General features: G+C 33.0%; 1 protein-coding gene across 1 annotated transcript in view; it reads left to right on the plus strand.

The window, feature by feature from the left end:
* LOC134233858 (uncharacterized) overlaps positions 1–9,237 on the plus strand; it is a 57,672-nt gene extending 48,435 nt beyond the window's left edge. Inside the window, exons 14-15 of the mRNA XM_062715940.1 lie at positions 6,736–6,777; positions 8,243–9,237. Coding sequence (XP_062571924.1) covers positions 6,736–6,777; positions 8,243–8,870 — 670 coding nt within the window. The 3' untranslated portion in view covers positions 8,871–9,237. The remainder of the gene's footprint in view (positions 1–6,735; positions 6,778–8,242) is intronic.
* Positions 9,238–24,924: the final 15,687 nt, after the last annotated feature.

Below are 24,924 nucleotides of genomic sequence, written 5' to 3' on the forward strand. Positions count from 1 at the left end.
GTCCTTGCTATTGCCAACCAGATTTGACTACTGCCCAGCAATGTTTGAAGATCCAGGTATTCTTGTGTTGCTTTCTGAAATCGCTCGTACTCTTCTTGTGTCATGCATTAGAGTTGCCTTCAATATCAGGCATGCCTGTTCTTTTGTTTCCTTAAGGAATGCACGGCTAAGGGTATCTGCCAAAATATGGATTTTCCAGGTTTATATACAACTTCAAGGTCATAACGCTGCAATTTTAGCAGAAGTGACTGTAGTCTGGCAGGTGCTTGATAAAGCAGCTTGCATAAAATTGCCTGGAGTGGCTTGTGGTCACTCTCAACTAATGCTTGGCGACCAAATATGTACTGATGAAATTTGGTACATCCGAATGATATGGCTAAGGCCCCCTTTTCAATTTTGGCGTAGTTTTGCTGATTCTTTCTTAAAGCTCGCGACCCACATGCAATTGGCTGACCATCCTGAACAAGAGCAGCACCAATGCCTTTTGAGCTGGCACCTACAGTCAAGGTAAGTGGCTTTCTCAGGTCATGGCAACGCAATACAGGTGTGTTGCTGACGAGACGCTTTAAAGTTTGAAAGCTTTCCTCCCGTGGTTTTTCCCAGTGGAAGCAGACATCCTGTTCCAGGAAAGTTCTGAGTGATAAACTCAATTTGGATAAGTTTGGTAAAGACTTTCCAAGGAAATGTTTGTAGTTCTGAAACATTCTGTGGAGCAGCCATATCTTTAACAGTGCGAATTTTCTCAGGATCAGGCTAAATCCCTTCTGAGTTAAGTAGATATTCTACATATGCGACCTGGCTCTTCCGGAACTCAAACTTCTCAAGACTCAGTTTCAGATTGCGATCCTGGATGCAATTCACGACAGCTCTAGGTCCATAATCATGTTCCTTCATGTCTTTTCCCCATATCAGTATATCGTCTATTATTGCTTCACATCCTTTCAGGTCCCTGACTATATCCGAAATTGTACGTTGGTAAATTTCAAAAGCAGAGTTTATGCCAAATAGTAGCCTGGTAAACCTATAGCGCCCGTATGGAGTATTAAAAGTGCAGAGCTTCGAACTTTCTTCTATGAGACCAATTTGCCAAAACCCAGATCTGGCGTCTTATTTAGAAAACACCTTGGCTTCGGTGATCTGCTGTATGACGTCCTCAATAATCTTGATTAGGTAGTGTTCTCTGGAAATGGCTCTGTATCGATCCTTGGGATCTATGCAAATACGCAACTTTCTATTTGGTTTCAATACGGTCACTATCGAATTAACCCATGCTGTGGGTTCTTTCTGCTGAACAATGACGTGTTCCATGCGGTTGAGTTCATCGTTGATGTTGTCACGAAGCGCTAATGGCACATGGCAAGATGGGTGTTTAACTCGAGGCACCAACGGATCAATAGAAATAGCTCATCAGCATCTGAAGGATCTTTATCAGGGTCAGGGATATGTACTGTGTTAACACGTTTTGAGCTTGAGCGACATTTTTTCGCAAAATGGTCAAGGCGGCCACATTTATGACACCAATTTCCCTTGTCTGGACATGCTGAAGTGGATGCACTGTGTGAATATCCGCAACGCGAACAATCATCAATTTGCTGTGGTTTTGTATGGTGCGAATTAGATTTCTGTCGTTGATGTTGTTTACCATTGTTTAAAGGAGCGGCTTTGTTTGGTTTGGTGGATTTCCACGACTTATATGTAGGTTGTTTGAACGGTAGTTTGCTGCGAATGGCATGAACTGAAGCGTCTTCTCCAGATACGAGGGCTGTTTATTAAATAATGTCCTGAACTGTTTGACATACAATACAGATATCATATGGCATTAAACTTGAATTTCTCTCATTATTGAATCTTTAATGAATTTATAACAGTTTATGTGATCACTTTTCATCACATAGTTTCATCTTGAGAAGCTGGGAAACAAAGGCTATTCGAGACACTGCATCATAGGATATCATATTATTAGCATTATAAATGTATGGCAAAGAATCAGTAAACTAAAATGAAAATAAAAGCTTCACTAAAGCTGCTGTAAAACTTGTTAAAAATTCCAAAGAAATATTCACTGTAATATGTGACATTTACAGAAACCAATACCTGTTTTATAGACAAATGAGCAGGTGGATTTCAATGATAAAAATTATATAATGGGCATCAAAAATGGGTACTAGTCTGCCCTTTGCATAGTTAACCGCTATTGATACACCACACAAAGCACTGGAAACAGTTTATACTTGTTTATCTTGTAAGTCTGCATGTTAAGTATGATGACAACGTATGATGTATGATGACGTGACGTATAACGACTGTAACTAAGGTAACGTTGGTAACTAAGGTATAACGATGGTCATGTAACGTATAGCGTAGAGCGGTAAGAAGCTACAAAATAACAATAACTTTCATAAATATAATGTTACACAGCACAAAAATGTTACAAGTTCATTTAAACACTAGTAAATAAGATAATTCACCTTCAAAAATGCCAAAAATGCAATTGTCTAGCCAAGCAAATAAATTTCCAAACTTGCAGAAAGAACTACAAATTTACACTTGAAAATAAATAATAAATTTCCATATGCAAATATGTATAGCAATAAACCTATAATAAGTAACAATTCAAATAAATTCTTGAACCAAATTATCAAAAAGAATAAGTATAAAACTTACATTTGTGACTTGGCTACCCCGACAAACTAATGGTGCTAAAACTGCACGACGATGAATCTTCAGTCAAAGGAGATAATTTTATACACCAGTTTACAAAAAATGGAATACCAAACCCGATCAAATTAAACATAATGATCGCATAACAAGACAGGTACCGTACTTGCCAACAAAAATTATAACAATTTATGTACTGTTGGACAAATTCCAACAAATAATGTTTGATGATGTATGACTGACTTTAAGACACATAGCAAATTTGATAGATACCATATCGGGAGTAGTTCACACTGTTTGTAAGAAACGTTTGACGGTAATAAAGCTTGATCAAAGGCCACCCTATATTTTGAAAAATGTGTAAAAACGACAGCGTTTACGAAAGTCTTAATTATTTTAAAATATCAGTATTTGTAGTTATCCAAGTTTGTTTTATATTTAAACAGATATTGGAACATGAATCTATTGTTTATAACCCTCAAAACAAAATTTAGCATAAGATGTACTTGATAAAAACGGCGAAGGTCTGACAAGAGTAAAGGTATGCAAAAGCACAAAGACAGATTTATATGCAATTTTCTTAAACATTAGCGGTATTGTTGTTCAAATTCATATTCGGGAGACAGTTTCATTCTGTTGGCGTCTACAAAGCAATTTTTGCAAAAACATCCAAAGGCTTATTAGAGGACGGACCCAGAATCAGGAATCTCTTCATGTCAGCATCCAAACCCGCACACCCAGAAGAGTAAAGTGGTTTTCGGGATAAACAGAAAGTTAATGTTTTTTTCACATTAACAATATTCGCCAGATCTTTGAACTTTTGTCTTGTTTCTATTTCCAAACTTGAAGAAGGAAAAAAGACATCCAGGAAATCATTGGATCTGTCATTTTCCAGTATACTAAGGGTCATACCCCAAAATGAGTTCTAAAAACAATAAAAAAAAATTAGATAAAAAGTTACGGACATGTGTTTTAATTAAAAGAGATAAATAAGTAAAATCATGGGGACTAAATCATTGAAAACCGTCTTTTGCTTCTTTCTGAGCACCGAGGACATTATTTATTGAACAGCCCTCGTATTTGTCTTGCCTGAGATGTAGATTGTTCATGAAGTCGTGCAATGTCAAGTGATTTCTGTAGGGTCAATTCAAACCCAACGTTGATGAGTTTTTCGCGTATTTTGTGCGATTTTACACCGATGACAATTCGATCTCTGACAATTTCATCACTGTTGACATAGTCACAATCACGAACAAGTAATCTTAATTCTGTAACAACTGATCAAATGTTTCTGTGTCCGACTAAACTCTAGTTTGAAATCTGTAGGAAAGGAATAATACCCTGATAGTATAAAGCCCTCTTCACCTGATCACAAATATATACTGAAATAAATAGCTTTTATGTGCACAAACCTGATAATATTATCAGGGAATAATAAAAAGTTTACAAAGAGTTTTTTTCTGAAAAATATCGATTTTCCATTGCTCAAAAGCACGTTTAACTTAACAAGGGGTATAATGTCCTGATTTTGAATGCCCTGATTTTCACTAATGACCTGATTTAAATACTTATGCCTACGCGTATACTCAATCATTGTAATTATTGAAAATATGAAGAACTTCCTTATACTTTTATGTTCTTTTTAAATTTATTTCTTTTATTTCTTCATTCTGTTTGTATTTTTAAGTTGATACATTATATATAGCACATGCATTTTATTGTAGAAATAATCTTACCTATGCATTTTATTATATTGTGCTATAGGTTGTTGGACACATTTAATCAAAAAAACATTTTAGTTTCTTTTATAGTTTAAGATAAAATGATTAGTTACATGCTTTGTGATGAACAAAGTTGATCAATTTAAGACGTTGGTAGCCAAACATTATTTTTATTCACAAATATAGGGGAAATAGGGGAAATGAAGATATTTTAAATATATCCTGAGGAAAATGAATGTTTTAAAACTTAGATAAAAGAAATATTATGTTTTGCTTATTCTGAATAACAAATTCAGTTTTTTTTTTTGGTCAGACTTAAAATATATTTCTTTTAATATTTATATAAGATGTCGAATGAATAAAGTATCTTCGGGATACAATTTTAGGTATCATATTTCAAAAATGAACATGTATACGTTAATATTATAAATTGATCATAAATTTGAACCAAAATAAAATAAAACAAGAAAGTTGATCATGCATTGATTGATTATTATGTTTGATAGTGTCCAATGGGCATAGAGGCCCACATATCCTGTTTACTACCTCCCATTTATGGCTTTCTAATTATCACACGTGTATTCCCAGTCAACCATGATCTGCTGACCGCATATTTTATAAACACACATACCTTATAAATTCATTTCATAATTCTCCAATTTGACTATTGCACATTACATTAAAGACAAAATTATTAAAATTAAATAGTCTAGCACATTTGAATTTATATACTTACAATGTAGTATAATGAAGATTTGGAATATCTGCCTCATAACTTCATAGGAGCTAAGCATTCTAGCTAATAAACTTTTTTTTTTTTTTTTTTTTTTTTTTTTTAAAAAAAACGTTTCTCTCTGCATATCTTAATATTATTTTAGCTTGATTATCATGTTTATTTTTATGCGCCCGAATTTATTCGGGGCGTATATTGTTTTTTACCTTCTGTCTGTCTGTTTATCTGTTTGTCTTTTTGTCTGTCTGTTGTCAACTTTAACCTTGGCCATCACTTTTCAACCGTGAGAGATAGAGACTTCATATTTGGTATGCATTCTCCACTAATTAAGCACTTTCAACTGACACCAAGGTCAATGACCTTGTGACCTTGACTGTGACCTATATGCTAAAAATAGCTTTTTCGAACTTTTGCCATAACTTTTGAACCAAAGGAGATAGAGACTTCATATTTGGTATGCATACTCCACTAATTTTAAAAGTTCTTTCAAAGGACAATGATGGCGTGACCTTGACTGTGACCTCTTTGCTAAAATTGCTTTATTAGAACTTTGCTGCCGCCGGGCGCATAGTGTTTCACAAACACATCCTGTTCATCACATAAAAATTATATCTGTTCAATATTGTTTAAAACAATGACCTTATATTATTTATGAAAAGATATCTTGGACACATTAACTTTTGTTTAATTTATTCACATTAGAGTACGTACGTACATGTATGAAAATATATACCAAATCATTTATGTTTTTAAAAAGTGAAGGTATTTAAGTTTACATGTCATTACTGTCCCAATTAATAGATGGGCTTGATCCTATAAGACTTTCCATCGTCCTTTTTAGAGATGATGGCTTTCGATGGCTTGGATTTGGCACGGTTCTGACACCATATAAAGTTAAAGGCATGTCCAATCCAGCATTAAATTTGTTAAATAGGAAACAGTGTGTGAAGATTGGTTCCCATTTAAGTGAAATGTTGGATATTCTGAAAGGTGTTCCTCGAGGATCCATTCTTGGCCTGTATTTTTTAATATTTTTATTAATGACCTGTTCTTTTTTTGTTAAAAACTGCACCCTCTACAATTATGCAGATGACAATACCCTCAAATAATAAAATGAAGGCAAATCCTGAAATTCCAAGCAATCGCAATCGGGGCAACAAAAAAAAAACTTTTTTGACCTGGAAAATGTTCTCATCAAATGTGAAGATGAAGTTAAACTTTTAGGAATTACAATGGATTTTAAACTAAATTTTAACACTCATATTTCAGAGATATGTAAGAAGGCAGCGAGACAACTAAATGTTTTGAAACGGATTGTGAAATATCTGAATAGATTAAGAAAGCCTACTATAAATCATAGTTTATTATGTTAAATTTTAGTTATTGCCCCCTGACTTGGCTTTCGTAGTGAGAAAAGTACTCAAAAAATAGAAAATTCAGCTAAGAGCGCTGCGTTTTATTTATAACGATTATGAAAGCTCATATGAACAACTATTGGGAAGACTCCCTAAAGACCAGAAGAATGAGATTACTGACATTAGAAACATTTAAAATTATTAATAAAAAGAGTCCAATCTAACTTCAAGATCTGGTCATAGTTACAGAAAACTCATATAATTTTAGGTATTCTAAAGCCGCAGAAATTCCCAGACCCAAAACTACAAGGTATGGAAAAGATTTTTTCAGATATTAGGCAGCAAGGACATGGAATACCTTTCCTAATGATATCCGAAACACCACATCCTTTAATTTATTCAAGAACTACGTATCTAGCTGGTGTGGATATCAGAAATATAACTGTAGTGTATGTAAATACCAGTCCTTGCTGCCTTTGTCTGATAAGCCTTCCTAAATGTTCTTTTGTGGTGATTTGAACTATTTGTGTGCGTATGCTTTTGTTTTGTTTATTTATTTTTTCTCTTCTACTATTCTTATTTTTTCTATGTTCTGTGAATGTCCATATGTGTTCCAAGCATATGTATAATTGCTTTCTATGTTGCTTTCCTTGCTGTCCAGATATCATTTCTGTCAGTGTTTGTAAATGTTATGTACTGTATACTGCGCTTTATGGATGTTCTTACTTTTGACAGTCATATATTATTTATTTCTCTCAATTATTGTTTTTAAAATTTCATCCGCATGATCAGTGCTTATTAGGTTTTGAGCTTTATATTTCTTTTGACTGTGATAATCATCCGTGTGCAAAACAATTTATGCTGCTTCTTTTTTTAAGTTATTTTTTGGAATAGGTGCTAGTATCTGTGGTTTTTTTCTTTATCTTTAAAGTGACATTTTAAATGGTTTCATTTAAATTATCTTTTGTTTTACTAACAATGTATATTTTTACTAATTTTTATCTGTGTGTAAATATGTCGGTTAAAGAGCTCACCACAGCTCATGTTATTTCTGTTGTATATATGTTCCGGCTATAAATAAAATTTACTTGACTTGACTAGACACACGTGTAGTCAACCATGATAACTTTCTTGTAATAACTTCCGGTTACAGCATTAAACAATCGTACATTAGATCATTCGTAATATGTTCCCTTCATACTGGAAATCAAAACACTTTAACTGCCGTCTTTCAATTTCTTATTGGCATTCAAAAATTTGACCTTTTAAATCTCGACTTATTCAGTGGTTCAAAGCAACACGGTACCCAAATCCTAGTTAAAGTGTAAACCTCTTGCACTGTCTTAGACTTAATACATATACACTAATATTTATTGTTCAACGGTTGCGTTGCTCTTCTTATAAAACTTAACCTATACATTAATATTATCATGTGGCAGTAACGTAACTAAAATTCTCTGAGCTAGTATATCGTTTTTGCTTGGGTATAACTATATTTTTTCTTCTCGCTGACATGCTACTGCTTGTTATTTTGGCATACCTAAAGAACTCTCATAATATTATCGAGAATCACTTAAAATATTTCTTGATACATTCAAAGCATCAACATTGAAACAGACTTTTGATCCAAACACAATAAAGACTCTGCTTTCTAAAATGTTATGCTTCTCATTTAAGATCATAGCTGGCACAATAGTCCCTTTTTTTCTCCTCATTCTAAATCGAATATCAGTAAAAATAACATTAGAAAAGAAACTTCTTTTGAAAAATTACAGGAATACAGCAATATATGAAAGAAAGACAGACACGGAGGTCGAAACGTATGACAATTTTGAAATCAATTTTGAAGCTTACCAAGATGCGATCTCAGACAAAAGGGCTAGTGGTGGCGAAAGTGACGAAGATTATGTTTATGTAGAGAAACATCAACCTACAGATTCTTGCAGTGGAATACCATCATCAGAGAAGAACGGTTATTATAATGATGAAAGAATCTCCGAAGAAATAATTCTAGATACAAACGCATCAAATGGAGCCCAATCTTCAGCAAGAAAAGAATCTTTAAAATTAAAGCAAAAGACAGTAATTCAGAGAACCCTAGAAAGAAATTATTTTGAGCATGCTGATACACATGATGATCAGTCTTTTGGAAAGATAGATGTTCCGAATTATGAACTGTTTTCTGAATCGGGAGAGTTTGATGCTGGAACCGACACCTACAGTGAAATTCCAGATTACGACAATAGAGCCATCCATTCCTTATCCTTGGACCAACAACCATTTCGAAGTATTAGGACAACTAATATGGTTCTACCTTTACCCCATGTACACAAAGAAAACCCAATATTCCAAACTGATTCCTCTGTCCATCCATGTGAAAAAGACAATCCCAGCATCCGGTAGATTTTACATTTCATATACCTGCACATTCAATTAGTGTACTGTACTAAATCACAAATTTCAACTGCAGAAAGCCCCTGTACACAAGAGGATTTATCAGATGATTTTGGACAATGAAAACTATGATGTAAACTGATATTTATGCAAACTTATGATACAAAGCTGATGAATATTTATTACAAAAGCCCTTGATTTCCATAAATATTTGAGTGCTTCTATGTGCGAAGTGATTCATATTCTCGGAAACACATTGAAATGTGGGTGGCCAATTGAAAGTAAAGGAGGGTGGGGGAGCTTAACCAACAAAAAAGGTAAACCCCATTTTCAATGCCTATATCATGTTTGTCTTTGGGGATAATATATATCTGTGTCTCCTGATATTTTTTTTAAACTTTCCAATCTAAGGAGGGAGTATTTTTTATGCATTTTACTCCTATTCAACTTATATTTGATTACATATCTTAATAGTAACATCATAATGTATCTGATATGGATATTTTTTGGCTTGCAGAATCCCAATGAATATCACTTCATTGAGAAGCATAAATTTATGCTTATACTTTTGAGATTCTTTTTTCTTTCGAAAGTTTAATCCAAAAATGGCATGATATGTTTCTGATATTAATAAACCTGAAGGGAGGCCGCGAAATTAGCACTTTTAACCATATTAATTCATTTTTGAAAATTTTTACAAATCCAAAAACATAGCATAGAAGCGAGAAAAGCCACGTAATATAACTATATAAATTCAATAGAAGCAAGAAAAGCAACGTAATTTAACTACATGTATATAAATTCAATTTCCTTAGCTATTACATTTAAACTTGCATATATCTGTATACATTCTGCTTTACAATACCTATTTTTTAACTATATTTAGTATAAGGTACTATGCTTTTTTCTGTAAATACGGGAAATACCATGCACATCGAGAACGTTCTTAATAATGATATAAAAATCCCCCCAAACGGACAAAAAAAATTACATCTGAGTGAATACTACGTAATCATTCACAGATATCTATTATTAAAAAAGTTCCTTTTTCAACGCCTTTTAGCCAACAGACACCTGAAAAATGGTTGCTGTAGCACCCCCTTTCTTCTGAGGGTTTCTTAGACATTAACTGAGGCCAAAGTAAAACTGTGGATTTTTTTGTTTTAAAGTGTGTCAAATTCCAAGGTCAAAAGGTCAAAAATTGGTTGTACCCAAAGAAAGGTCTTGTCACAAAAAATACAAACTGTGATCATGAAATATGAATGTCATAGTCTCATCCGGTCAAATGTTATGGGCAATGTCAAAGTTTTTGCAGACAAACAGACAGACGAACGGACAGGTCCAAAACTATATACCCCTGAAACTACTTTTACAGGACATAAATATAATATGTAAACTAACCTTTTCATAACCCAACATTTTTTAATTGGTAAAAACTCTTAAAAACATCACATGTAAGTACATTTAGAAATTGGAATAAAGTGCCGAGTCACAGCATGATACGCCCGTTAAAAAATTACAATTTTCTTGAACAGTTTAGAGTGGAAGAAAATCATGTCAACCTTGTTTTTGTTAGACCTTGTCAAATGCCCATCATGTTAAACAATATCAAATTAGTCTTAACACCTTAATCTATACCAAATTATTTTTGAAAAGAAAAGACTGGCCATCAAATGACATATGCTATAAACTTCTGTCTAATCCCCAAAGGATACAGATAAGACTGCTTGATCAGAGATGCTCTAAGGAAATGATTGAAACAGCTAGCCTTCCTACATTGGACTCATTAATTAATCATTAACTGGATGCTTGTCTACTCATTATGTACCAAGAGATGAATAGGTCTCCACTATCTACCATAAGATTTTTTTGGTTGAGATTTAATGTCCGACAGGCTTTAATATGTAATTCATATGGACATGCCGATTCCATTCCACCCCATAAAATTAGTTTTTGAATTAATAATATTATATAATATAAGATTAGTCTACCATGTAATTTCAAATTAGTTTTAATTACTTTTCATCAAATTCATTTTAAAACTTGCCCAATACCCAAGGGATAAAGATAACACCGATGCTCTACCAGTTAGCTCCTCACACTAAACTTATTAATTTTTCTCTAATTTGACTTGCAATTTTCTGATATCAAAATTTTTCTTGACCAGTGCTTGATAATTACACTCATGGGAGAGGTAGGATTTCTCTAACATACATCATATTTGTTATAGATTGCTGTCAAGTATATGCTTAAAAAATAAGCATTTTCTTGATTTAACACTTTTATAATATGGACAGTGCAATATTCTTACATTATTTGCGATGTGTAAAAAAACAATTTTGTTTAATTTCACTTAAATTAAAGGTCACGGCTTCTACCTAAGATGCATCAGATGACAAAGTTTGATATCCTATGCCTAATAGTATTAAAGTTATGAGCCGGAAACGAAAAAGCTAACAGACAGACAAATGAAACCTATAACATAATTCGTCCCGTCCTAAGACAAGCGTAAAAAACGATATCACATGTGCCAATTTTTGGTAAGACGAAAACTTTTTCCTTTAGTTAATCATTTTTATGCTCAAACCCCCATTTTGTTAAGCTTTTGTTAACAATAGCAAACGATAAAAGACATTTTAAGGGTTTTAAGCAAACCACTTTTTGTTTTTTGGTATCATTTATGATAGGTCAGAGGCAATTTAATTTAGTACTTTAATATTTTAATAAATTAAACCATCCCTATTTTTATGAGAAGTTTGAAACTTTGTTCATAAGGAAACTATATATATTTATCAGGATCCAATTTTCAAAGCAAACTCCCTTTTTTGCGCCAGTTTTTGAAAATTAAATTTTATTTTGATTTTTGCAATTTTTATTTATCCAGGGTAAAATCAGAGATTTACTTTCATGGAAACTTTTTAAAATTCTTTTAATGACACCAACTAAAAAATGAAAACTGTGGAAACCTACTGTATAAAATGTAATAAACAAATCTATAAATGTGCGTATCTTTGCTCTAATAACCTTAGAACATTTTAATAGATATTGTTTTCCTTTAATGGGGATAAAAAGGTTTGTATTATTAATATAAGGTATAGTAATAGCTTTGATTTTGTTATTTTATCTAGCTAAATCTCTCAGAGATGAACACTTCATATCACAAGGCTTATGGCATGCCCTTTTGCTATTTATTCGGAAAATAAAATTCATCTGAAATTTACAGAGATATCTCTCGTTTTAGAGAGATATCTATAAGAAATAGAGATATCTCCAAACTTAAAAGGAAATCTCTCATTTTTAAGAGATATCTCTTTGAGAAAGAGATATATCTTAAACTTAGAGGGATATCTCTTATACTTGGAGAGATATCTATTTTTATAAGAGAGATATCTTTTCCACTTGAACAGATTTCTCTTGCTCCTTGAGAGATATTTTTTCGTTAAAAGAGATGCCTCTGAGCGTTAAAGAGATATCTATTTCAGAGAGATATCTCTTTTGCTTTGGGAGATATCTTTCCAAGTTAAAGGGATATTCGTAAAGTAAAAGAGATATCTCTCGTAGTTTATCCTAAGGGATATCTCTTAAAGTGAAAGAGATATATTTCAAGTGTCTAAAAGAGATATCTTTCAAGCAAAAAGAGATATCTCTTTATTGCAAAGAGATATATCTCCTAATTATTTTTATTTAAATTCCATTTGAATTGACTTCTCCCTTTACCGGAAGTAAGCTGTTGATTCACAGAAGTACATTAAAGTATTTTTAAAAATCGACATATTTATGATATTTTACATTATAGTTTTACTCAACATGACAAGGAATGCAGTGCCGTCTAGATTTCAAACTAGTAATCGTTTATTATATAATAAGCTGCATGAGAAAATTCGGTCCATTGCATTTGAGATTTTATGCTTACTTTCGTTTTCCTGAATATTAAACTTTTAGCATTTTTATCAACGAAGTTGCCATTTGTATTATTTGTTGATTCATACAAGGGATTTATAGCATTTTTGTCTACATAGAACATATATTAGTCTTGGTATTGCATGTTCAGTCTTTTTTCTTATAACAGCAAAATTATTACAGAGACTTTACTTCCTGTTTTGCTTTCGTTGAAAAGAGGAGAATTAATTATTTTGTTTTGAGGATTAATGGAAAATAGATATCTCTTTCATCATAAGAGATATCTCTTTAACTTAGAAAGATATCTCTTTTTGAAAATCTAAAGAGATATTTCTCTAAATAAGAAAGATATCTCTTTCAACCTTGTTTAAGAGATACAGGGATTTTTCACTTTCCTGTGTAGAGCCGGATATGGGCCCCATTCCCAATGCAAAATCACTCTTTTTTCCCCAAAACTGGACAGCCTCAGTGTTAATTTTTTGAAAAATATTCATGTTAAACAAACATGGTTGAGGTTTGAACTCTTAATGAAATGAACATAATTTTATGAGACTTGGCTATAACTTAATAAAAGATCTATTTTCTGAAGTAAATTTCTGAAACATGAAGTAAAATATCAATTTTAACTATCATAATTAAGTGTTTATTTATTGAAATACATCTTGCTGTAAAATTTCCCAAAAAGTTGTAAAATGTTGTAAAATTCCCAATGGAGTTGAAAATCCCTGGTCATATATCTCTTTTCCTTTAAAAGATATCTCTCTCGCTTAAAAAGATATATCTCTAAGTTATAAAGTTATTTCTCTAAGTAAAAGAGATATCTCTCTCACAAAAATTCAGAGCTTTTTTTAAAAAGAGATATCTCTCTAAGGTATAAAGACATCTCAATAAGCCAATGATGATCCCTATAAGCTAAAGAGATATCTCTCTCTGCTACAGAGATATCTCTTTTATTGACAGAAAATTTTTATTTCACGAATAAATAGTAAAAGGGCTTGCCATATAAGACTGGTTGAGATTACCCGTATGCATTCGCTTTTGTTTTAAAACAAGAATATTCCTACCAAAACGGTGTAACGACGAAAAGTGACCCCGTAGAATATTGACCGGGGGTCATTTTTCACGTAGAAATTTGACCCCCTGGTCAATATTCTACGTAGAAAAATGACCCACTTTTCTGTAGAAATTATGGTCTTGGGGTCATTTTTCTCCGTGTGCATTGTAGAAAATTTACCACGTCATTTTTTGATGAAAAAACAATTCGTTTTAGTAGGACTATTCTTGTTAGGCGAATGCATACAGGAAATATCAAGCTGCCTTATGCTTTGAAGTGTTAATTTCTGAAAGCTTTTAAGCTAAAATAACGAAATCAAAGCTATAAAAAAAACTTATATTAAAGGTACTTGGACACAGATTTGAAGTTAATATTTTCTCTGTAATATTAAGACATATATATTCTAATAGTATTTCACTCAAAAAAAAAATTAAAATCTTATTTCATTTAAAAGTTATTAAAACTTTGATCGACTTATCCTTGCACTTTCACAGATTTTAACTTAATTCTTAATCCTTAAGAAAAGTGGCTGACCGGTCACAACGGCCGTGTGCTCCTTGTCATAATCAGGAAATAACGGGAAAATCCGTCGTCAATTCAGTGTTTAAATAATAGACAAACAATTAGTACGAAAAACGTCAGTCAGTATTTGACTAAATGATAAATTGTATTTGCTGACAAGGTCATTGTATCGACCATAGAATTTACGAAATGACGACTTTAAACGAGGCTGCTGATATTCTTGTTTCATCAACTTTCTTGTCAATAATTTATCTCGTTTTAGATTTTGTTCATACATAGAGAATGCTCTTGCACATCGAATCAACTGAGGTATATAAACTCTGTATGCAGGTGATGAAGGTATATTGCTGCATAAGTAAGGGAAGTTGACGATAAAAAAGTTAAAGTCATCACATTTATTATATACTTGGTTGTTAGATTACCATTAACGTCTTTTTCAAGTAAAATATCCAAGTATGAACCAGATGTGTCAGACTTTGTGGTATCTTTCATCTCAAGATCACCAGGATATATCGTATCGACGTAGGAATGAAAATTACCATTGTTAATTGACAATACGTCGTCGATATACCTAAATGTCGAGTTGAAGGCCACAACAAGTGTTTTCTTCTTTTCACACATTAGAATTTGCACAAATTCTGCTTCATATGAATATAAAAATAGATCTGCTTATAACGGAATGCAATTGGTACCCATCGGAATTCCAGTAGATTGTTGAAATAAATAGTCTCCAAAAACCACATAGATATTGTCCATTAGTAACTCAAGCATCTCTTTCATGTCAGCTTCAAAGTAGTTGTGTGTGCAATAAAAATGTGTTTTAACAAAATAATTTTGCAAATGACAAATGACCAGTACATGTAAGTAAATTTACGAGATCCATTTAAATCCAAATAGCAACTGTCAATGATCAAAAATCCTGGTTCACACCACTTCTTGAATATATTGTTGCGCAGTACTCTTGAAGTTTTTCTTTCACTAATGTCAATATTTTAATGAGAAGTAACGAAAGATGTTTGGGTGAACATTTATTGGAACCCGCAATGTGTCTTTGTTTGGAATCCAGTATATATAGGATGATTCAAATTCATTTTGGCTCTGTGGAATATTAAAAATATTCAATTATATGTTTTAAAAACTTACATATAATTTTGAAGAATTTCTTCCTTAGAAAGGGAAGTATGAGTATATAAGTAGAATTAGCACTTGTAGAATTAAATCCAAGTTCATCTAAAATACAATTTTACAAACGAAGACAATGTTGTTACCTGCTTTGTTGGCAGGGACCAGTACGTACTGATCATGTAACCTATCTAAAAAAAATTTACTTCTGGATTATTGAGCTCAGAAGCATATATGGTTTTCATAATTACCCCTCAATCTTTTAATACGCGGCTTGAACATGGATCTGATACATTTAATCCATTCTGAAAAAATTCAACAATAAAGTTGTTGACGGTATGTGCTAGGACTTTAAATCGAAGTAATAGCATGGCTAGTGTCAATACAATCTCATATGAAAGGAGATATAACAGCAACCATTGTTCAGGTGTCTGTGGGCTAAAAAGTGTTGAAAAGGGAAAAGTACTATATATAAGGTAGTTAAAAAGTATGTATTTTAAAGCAGAATTAATGCATATAGATATATATATATATATAAGTTTAAAGGTACGAGCTACGGGAATTGAATGTATATCATTAAATAGCGTTGCTTTTCTTGCGCATATACTATGTTTTTTGATTTGCAAAAATTTTATAAGTTAATAGTTAACAGAAACACTTTATGCCATTTTCGGAATAAAACCTTTGATTAATAAAAAACACCCAAAAATATAATCATCAATTTATGCTCCTTAATGAATAAATATTCATTGTGATTCTGCAAGCCAAAAAATACCCATACCAGTTACATTGATTGTGATGCGACTTTTTAGATATGCAACTGAATATAAGTTGGAAAGGATTAAAGTACATAAAAATTTCCCCCTAATTGCATTTGAAAGAATGAAAAAATTTCAGGAGACACATATACAAGGTTTTATTGTATAAAAAAAGTAGGGGTCAAATTTCAATGGGGGTCATTTTTTAACGAGTGTGGCGTCGTAGAATTAATGGTCTGGAATGTTTTTCTACAGTCGAAAAATGACCCTACTTATCGTAGAATATTGATCCATTTTTCTATGTAGAAAATTGACCCCCTGGTCAATATTCTACGGGAGTCATTTTTGGTCGTTACACAGGAAAACCCGAAATATGTGTCGGATCAAAAAGTAAAATAGGAGGTGCACAATGGCAATATGTAATAAATATTCTGTGAAAGTTTCATTAAATTTCACTCAGTGGTATAAGAGGAGTTGCGGATAAGAGATGGGTACCCAAACGCGTAACAGACGGACGGACATACCGATTACTATATACTCCCCCACTTTTCAAGCGGGGGGTATAATAAAGTACATGTATTAAAATAATAAAGAATTAAATTTTTCTTAGAAGAAAGACCTGTACAATCAAATATAGAGCATTATTTTAGAAATCGATATTGTACTGGACGACAATTATTTAATTTTGCTTCAATCACAGCTTATAACTAGAGGTACTGTGAGCAGTGAGCTCACTAAATGACACCACCCGCCTCCCATATGAATATAACGCCAGTATCCATGTTTTGCTCTGGAAAATCAAAAATATATGTCGGATCAAAAAGTAAAATAGGAGGTGCACAATGGCAATATGTTATTAAGAATCTGTGAAAGTTTCATTAAATTTCCTTCAGTGGTATGAGAGGAGTTGCGGATAAGAGATGGGTACCCCAAAGCGTAACAGACGGACGTACAGACGGACGGACGTCCGGAAATACCGATTACTATATACCCTTCCACTTTTCATGCGGGGGGTATAACAAGTATCGCAAATATGAAAAACAGAAGATTATAAATGTTTTTTATTATTGATTATTATTATTCTTTTATGAATTGTTTATCCAACATGTTAAAACTTATAAGTATTTAGTTTTTATTATTATCTTTATTTAATCTGATATAATTGTAATGTTTTGAGAATTTTTTTTATATTTGTGTTTCATATTTTTACGCTTTCAATGTTGACACTTATGTATACTATATAAAGATGCAGTTTTTTTAATAAGGTTGATTTTGATTTGATCATTTACACTTAAGAGTAACTTATAATTTGATCAAACATTTTTGTTGATTTTGTTATAATTTTTATGTGTATAAATATTAATGTCGAAAAACGATATGAAGGATTTTTTCTGTTTTAATTTTTTTCTTTCTGTTATATGGTGTTAAGATGAATCTACACAATACATAATTATATTGTTATCAATATTGTTTATCATTTGCTTTTAGAGATAATTACCAAAATCAAACTTGTAAGCTTGTAAAAATTTCACCTATTATTTTCTTAAGGAGGTTCAAAATATCTTTTTCCTTATTTTTAATTTTTTAAACATTCAAACATGTTGATTTTAAAAATTACCGTAATTGACAAAATGACATTTACTTCCATACGGTTGACTGATATATGAATCTAGCATTGATCATTGCAGAAGTTTTCTTTCTCTCGGAGTGTTAGTTAGAAATGTGTTTTATGGAACATAACCTGATTAAGACATGTATTCAACCTACTGCGTTATTCAAATTTATTATTATGATTCAGATGGAAATGTAAATATTCCATTTTTCTGTCATGTATAATACATCTAAAGCAATAAAATGACGAGCAACATACGAATAAGACAATGAAAAAAATGGACGCCGAGTTTCTTTCTCGTGACATTTGAAGTCAGGCTAACAAGATGTGCCTTGTGTTGGTCCCATATTTCAAAATGTAAAACTGTAAAGGAATTATTTATTTCAGCGCTTAAATGGTAATAATTACTGATTGTTTTTCTGTGTTAACTCTTTGAAAGTTTGGTGAGTTGATTTTTGATAATTAAACCAGAATGTAAACGTCAAGTAAAAGGTCAATACGTGATATCGCGAGTACCAATGAGTACCTCACAGTTATCTAACTTACTACCGCTCTTTAGCGGGGGAGTCGAGAAAGGTCTAAATTTATGGAGCACATGGCATTGTTTACAGAAGTGACAATCGAATGATTCGAACAATTTAATGTCGAAAGCACAATGTTTTGCCAGATATTGAACGCCAAATTTTTAGTTTGTCAAATAAGGAACGTTTAGAATAGTTTATCTTCTTAAAAAATTGACGAATTTCAATGAAAATTTAATGAGAAGAGTCCTTTTCGTTTAAAATATAGTAAAAATGTAACAATTAAGGATTGGCTCCTCTAAAAAAATTATTAGGCTGGTTCAGCGCTTGTTTAGCAAGGTATTTCACCAGGAATTTTTACTTATTTGTACTTATAAATTCTACATTGATCGATCTTGCATTGTTTTGAATAGCACATTTGCCCTCAGCCAACAGACGTTTCCTACCTCCATCGCGAAAAAGTTCCGCTAACTTACGTAATCGCGATATCAATTATTGCCTGATATGCATGTCAATCTCGTGCTGCTTCTTCTTCCAGACGAGTTAAACTCTAGGTAGAGCGTAACACTGGTATAAAACATTCTGTTGAATCCGTAAACTTCTGTTTGACAATTTCATGTACTTTTTGGACATAAGATTTTTTAACTATCAGCTGGAATTTCTCGTCGATTATTAACAAACTTTCTCATATTGATGTGAGGAAGAATTTTTTTTAAAAGCTTTTCATTCTTACGTTGATTCGAACTCAACGTGTGAAAAATCACTACGGAGTTTAACACACATTTTTCTTTTTTAGAAATGACTAAAATATATGAATATAATACTGAAATGAGACATTTATATTAAATAAAGAACTAAAATTCATAATAAAATTTATGTTATATTATGTTCGTTATGTACCATCATCTGCATTACGAGATTGTCTTCCTGTTGATTCGATGTTTCTGATTGACAATATCTATGTTGTTTTTAGAGACCAGATCTTCCAACAATCTATTGGAATTCCCGCGGGTATTAATTGTGTACCTTTATAAGCAGGACTATTTTTGTATTCATATGAAGCAGATTTTGTGCAAAATCTAATACGTTAAAAGAAGAAAATACTTGTTGTGGCTTTCTACACGATGTTTAGATATATCAACAACTTATTGTCAATTAAAAATTGTAACTTCCATTCTAATGTCGATATGATATATCCTGGTGAGCTTGAGATAGAAGATACCACAGAGTCTGACACATTTGCAGTCTGATTAAAATCAAACCTTCACTAGCTCCTTTTTATTTTGATACACGCGACAAGCAAAACAAGAGGCCCATGGGCCACATCGCTTACCTGAGCACTGTGGCTAGGAAAAAGCAGAAATTAGTTTATTATTGAAAAGTGTAAATCCAAAAGTATAGTCCCATGACCAATCATGGCTTTGCTATTCTTGAGAAAAAGATTTTTAAAGAATTTTCCTATAAAATTCTATGTAAAACTTTGGTTGGCCATTGTGGCCCCGCCCTATCCCCGGGGGTCATGATTTGAATAAACTTGAATCTACACAACCTGAGGATGCTTCCATATGAATATGATCAATTATGGCTTTGCTATTCTTGAGAAGAAGATTTTTAAAGAATTTTCCTCTATATTTCTATGTAAAACTTTGGTCTGCCATTTTGGACCCGCCCTAGCCCCAGGGGTCATGATTTGAACAATCTTAAATCTACACTACCTGAGGATGCTTCCATATAAATATGATGAATTATGGCTTTGTCATTCTTGAGAAGAAGATTTTTAAAGAATTTTCCTATACATTTCTATGTAAAAATTTGGTCGGCCATTTTGGCCCCGCCCTACCCCCAGGGGTCATGATTTGAACAATCTTGAATCTACACTACCTGAGGATGCTTCCTTCTAAATATGATGAATTATGGCTTTGTCATTCTTGAGAAGAAGATTCTTAAAGAATTTTCCCATATATTTCTATGTAAAACTTTGGTCGGCCAATTTGGCCCCACCCTACCCCCAAAGGTCATGATTTGAACAAACTTGAATCTACGCTACCTGAGGATGCTTCCATATAAATATGATGAATTATAGCTTTGTCATTCTTGAGAAGAATATTTTTAAAGAAGTTTCCTATATATTTCTATGTAAAACTTTGGTCGGCCATTTTGGCCCCGCCCTACCCCTTGGGGTCATGATTTGTACAAACCTGAATCTACACTACCTGAGGATGTTTCCCCATAAGGGTCATCTTTCCTGGCACAGTGGTTCTTGATAAGAAGATACTTAAAACATCCCACCAAATTTTCCTTAATTCCTAACTATTTTTAAGGGCGTGGCCCTTAATTTTAACAAACTTGAATCCCCTTCACCCAAGAGTGCTTTGTGGCAAGTTTGGTTGAAATCGGCCCAGCCGTTCTGGTGAAGAAGTCGAAAATGTGAAAAGTTTACAGACAGACAGACGGACGCCGGACAAAATGTGATCAGAAAAGCTCACTTGAGCCTTCGGCTCAGGTGAGCTAATAAAAAGGAGCTTGTGAAGGTTTGATTTTAATCAGACTGGACACATTTGTTTCATATTTGTATATTTTACTTGAAAAGACGTAAATGGTAATCTATCAACCAAGCTCTCTAATAAACGTGATGACTTTAATTTTTAATCGTCAACTTCCCTTACTAATGCAGCAATATACCCTCATCGCCATCATATGGATTTTATATATCTCAATTGATTCGATACGCAAGAGCATGCTCTACGTATGAACAAATTCTTGAACGAGGTAAGATGCTGACAAACAAGTTGATGAAACAAAAATATATGCAGTCTCGTTTAAGGCCATCAATTTAAAAGTTCTTTGGTCGATACAATGACCTTGTCAGCAAATACAATTTATCATTTAGTCAAATACAGACTGAGGTTTTTAATACTAATTGTTAGTCAATTATTTCTGCACTGAATTGACGACAGATTTTTTGTTATTTCCCGATCATGGCAAAGAGCACACAGTGGGTGTGACCGGTCAGCAGGGGATGCTCACTCCCAATGGCATCTGATCACCTCTGATGTTCTAGAGGTTCGAGGTTGCTTTGCCTTAATTTTGTATTGTTTTATGGACTTTTGATTTTTAATACTATTAGTAATATCCATCGAAGTTAAAATATACCAATATGTTTGATGTTTACATGTATGAGGAAATGTCTGACTTTCCATGGACAAGAACTGCATCTAAAGGTCACTGACTTTCAGGGATATTAACATAAACTCCTTTGAAATAAGGAATGCACATCTCATAGAAGTAGACACGAAAAGGTCGTCCTCTGCAGTCTCCTGTGCACTGTCGACGATAAAACATCGGCAAAACTGGTAATAAGCGCTTCCTAACCATTTCTTTCTCGATTTGCATAATAAACTATTTTTATAATTGCCAACCAAGAAAGGTAATTAGGAATTGTTTTATATTATTTTTATTATCTAATGATACTCACAAGATCAATGATTCATGGAGAAGATTACAAGAAAGTGGACAGACCCATAATCACTTTGGGAAGATAAAAATGATGTTAATATTGATATTTGGATGTTTGATTGATTGATTGATTGTATACTGTTTAACGTCCCTCTCCAGAATATTTCACTGATATGGAGACGTCACCATTGTCGGTGAATGGCTGCAAATTTAGGCCTATGCTCGGCACTCAGGGCCATTGGGGAGGACGGGATCTTTATCGTGCCACACCTGCTGTGACACAGGGCCTCTGTTTATACGGTCTCATCCGAAGGACCGCCCCATTTAGTCGCCTTTTACGACAAGCAAGGGGCACTGAGGACCTATTCTAACCCGGATCCCCACCGGGTTATTTGGATGTTTGAACTGTACAGTGAAACAACTGATGACATCGTGGCTGGTTGTCTCCTATGCACGATAACCTCATAAATGTTATCCTCCTCCTTGCGAGGGCTGTTCAATAAATAATGTCCTGAACTGTATGACATACAATACAGATATCATATGATATTAAACTTGACTTTCTCTCATTATTGAATCTTTACTGAATTAATAACAGTTTATTTGACCACTTTTCATCACATAGTTTCATTGTGAGAAGCTGGGAAACAATGGCTTTTCGAGACACTGCATTATAAATGAATGGTAAAGAATCAGTAAACTAGAGTGAAAATAAAGGCTGCATTAAAGCTGCTGTAAAACTTGTTAAAAATCCCAAAGAAATATTCACTGAAATATGTGTCATTTAAAGCAACAGATGCCTATTTTATAGACAAATGAGCAGATGAATTTCAATGATATACAATTAAATAATGGACATCAAAAATGGGTACCCTCCTTGCCAACAAAAATTATAACAACTTATGTACTGTTTGCCAAATTTCAACAAATAATATTTGATGATGTATGATTGACTTTAAAACACATAGCTTTGATAGACATCATGTTTACACTGTTTTAAGAAACGTTTGACAGTAAAAAAGATTGGTACTCAAAGGTCACCCTACATTTTGAAAAATGAGTGAAAAAGACAGCGTGTACGAAAGTACGAAAGCCCTGAAGGGACACGTCGATTTCTCAAAAAAGTAAAATCTAATTCGAGATCTCGAATTACACAATCCGTTCCCGCAGATTATCAATTCGTTCCCTCAATTTATAATTCATGATCTCGAATTACATAGTTCGTCGTCACAAATAACTAATTCGTTCCCACAATTTATAATTCGAGATCTCGAATTACATAATTCGTTTTCACAGATTAATAATTCGAGATCTCTATTTGTAATTTGAGATCTCGAATAACACAATCCGATCCCACTAATCAACATATAAGTCTAATGATTTTGGCAAACCGTTCTCTCGAATTTCATACCTACATAACATATACATATATCCGAGTACATGTATAAAGGCTTGGAAAATCCAATCCCTTGTATCAATTATCAATTACAGTGGACCTTCAGATATCCGGACGCCAGATATCCGGATGCTTCAGTATCCGGACGATTTTTCATCGGAACGAAATTTTTAAATTTTATTTTGTCTTGTTTGACTGGTGATTCAGGTATCCGGACGCTTCACATATCCGGACAAATTGACTGGGAACAAAAGCGTCCGGATAAATGAGGGTCCACTGTAATGCGTTCCATGTAATTTGTTTCATTTTTAACTGAATATGTAATAAAAAGTAGGATGTAAACTACTTCATATTCTATTCATTAAACACGTGTTGTCATATCCGATATGTGCAGATAAATAATAATTAAATCGTGGGATCGATTTTCATTCCGAGGGAACGAATTGTTTAAATTGAGAGAATGAATTAGAATCTGAGATAACGGATTGTGTAATTTGAGGGAACGAATTGGTAGTCTGTGGGAACGGATTGTGTATTTCGAGATCTCAAATTATAAATCGAGGGAACGAATTGATAATCCGTGGGAACGGATTGTGTAATTCGAGATCTCAAATTAATTTTTACTTTTTTGAGAAACTGGCGTGTCCCTTCACGGCTTTCGTACTACGAAAGTCTTAACAATTATTTTAAAATATCAGTATTTGTAGTTATCCAAGTTTGTTTTATATTCAAACAGATATTAGAACATGAATCTATTGCTTAAAATCATCAAAACAAAATTTATCATTAGATGTACTTGATAAAAACGGCGAAGGTCTGACAAAAGCAAAGGTATGCAAGAGCACAAAGACAGATTTATATGCATTTTTCTTAAATATTAGTGGTATTGTTGTTCAAATTGATATTCGGGGAGACAGTTTAATATCTTGAGGAGTCTGGAAAGCAAGCTTTTTGCAAAAAAGATCGAAAGGTTTATTAGAGGAAGGACCCAGAATCAGGAATTCACTACGTTGGATTTCTTCATGACAGCGTCCAAATCTGCATGCCCTGAAGAGTAAAAGGGTTTTCGGGATAAACAGAAAGTTAATGTTTTTTCACATTAACAATACTTGACAGATGTTTGACCTTATGACTTGTTTCTATTTGCAAACTTGAAAAAACACCTTTTGAAGGAAAAAAAAAACAAGTCCAGGAAATCATTGGATCTGCCATTTTCCAGTATACTAAGGTCATACCTAAAATGAGTTCTAAAAACAATCAAAAATCGGATAAAAATGTTACAGACATGTGTTTGAGTTAAAAGAGATTAATAAGTAAAATCATGAAGACTAAATCATTGAAAAACATTGTTTGCTTCTTTCTGAGCACCGAGGACATTATTTATTGAACAGCCCTCGGATATAAAAAAAACTCAACCAACAATAACAAACAAAAATTCACCAATGACTGTCTGTACCCTGTCACTACGCAAGTAACACGTTTCCCAATTGTAATTTTATAAGCTTTTAAGATTGACCTCTAAAAGAAAGTTCTCAAACAATTGATTTTGATACATTTCGAATTAGCCATTTCTGCAGTTCATCAATTGCAGGCTTCTTTTACCATTAATCTTTTTTTCAATAAATGTGAATTTCTCTTAGTCTGGTCATTAAATTTAATTGCACTTGCAAGTTTACCTTAATAATCGAAGAGTTGTTACCTGATAGATTAATTCTCTGTGAA

Source organism: Saccostrea cucullata, unplaced genomic scaffold (genome assembly GCF_032062105.1).
Source record: "Saccostrea cucullata isolate Sc308-1 unplaced genomic scaffold, CSIRO_AGI_Scuc_v1 ctg1964, whole genome shotgun sequence".
Lineage (NCBI taxonomy): Eukaryota > Metazoa > Mollusca > Bivalvia > Ostreida > Ostreidae > Saccostrea > Saccostrea cuccullata.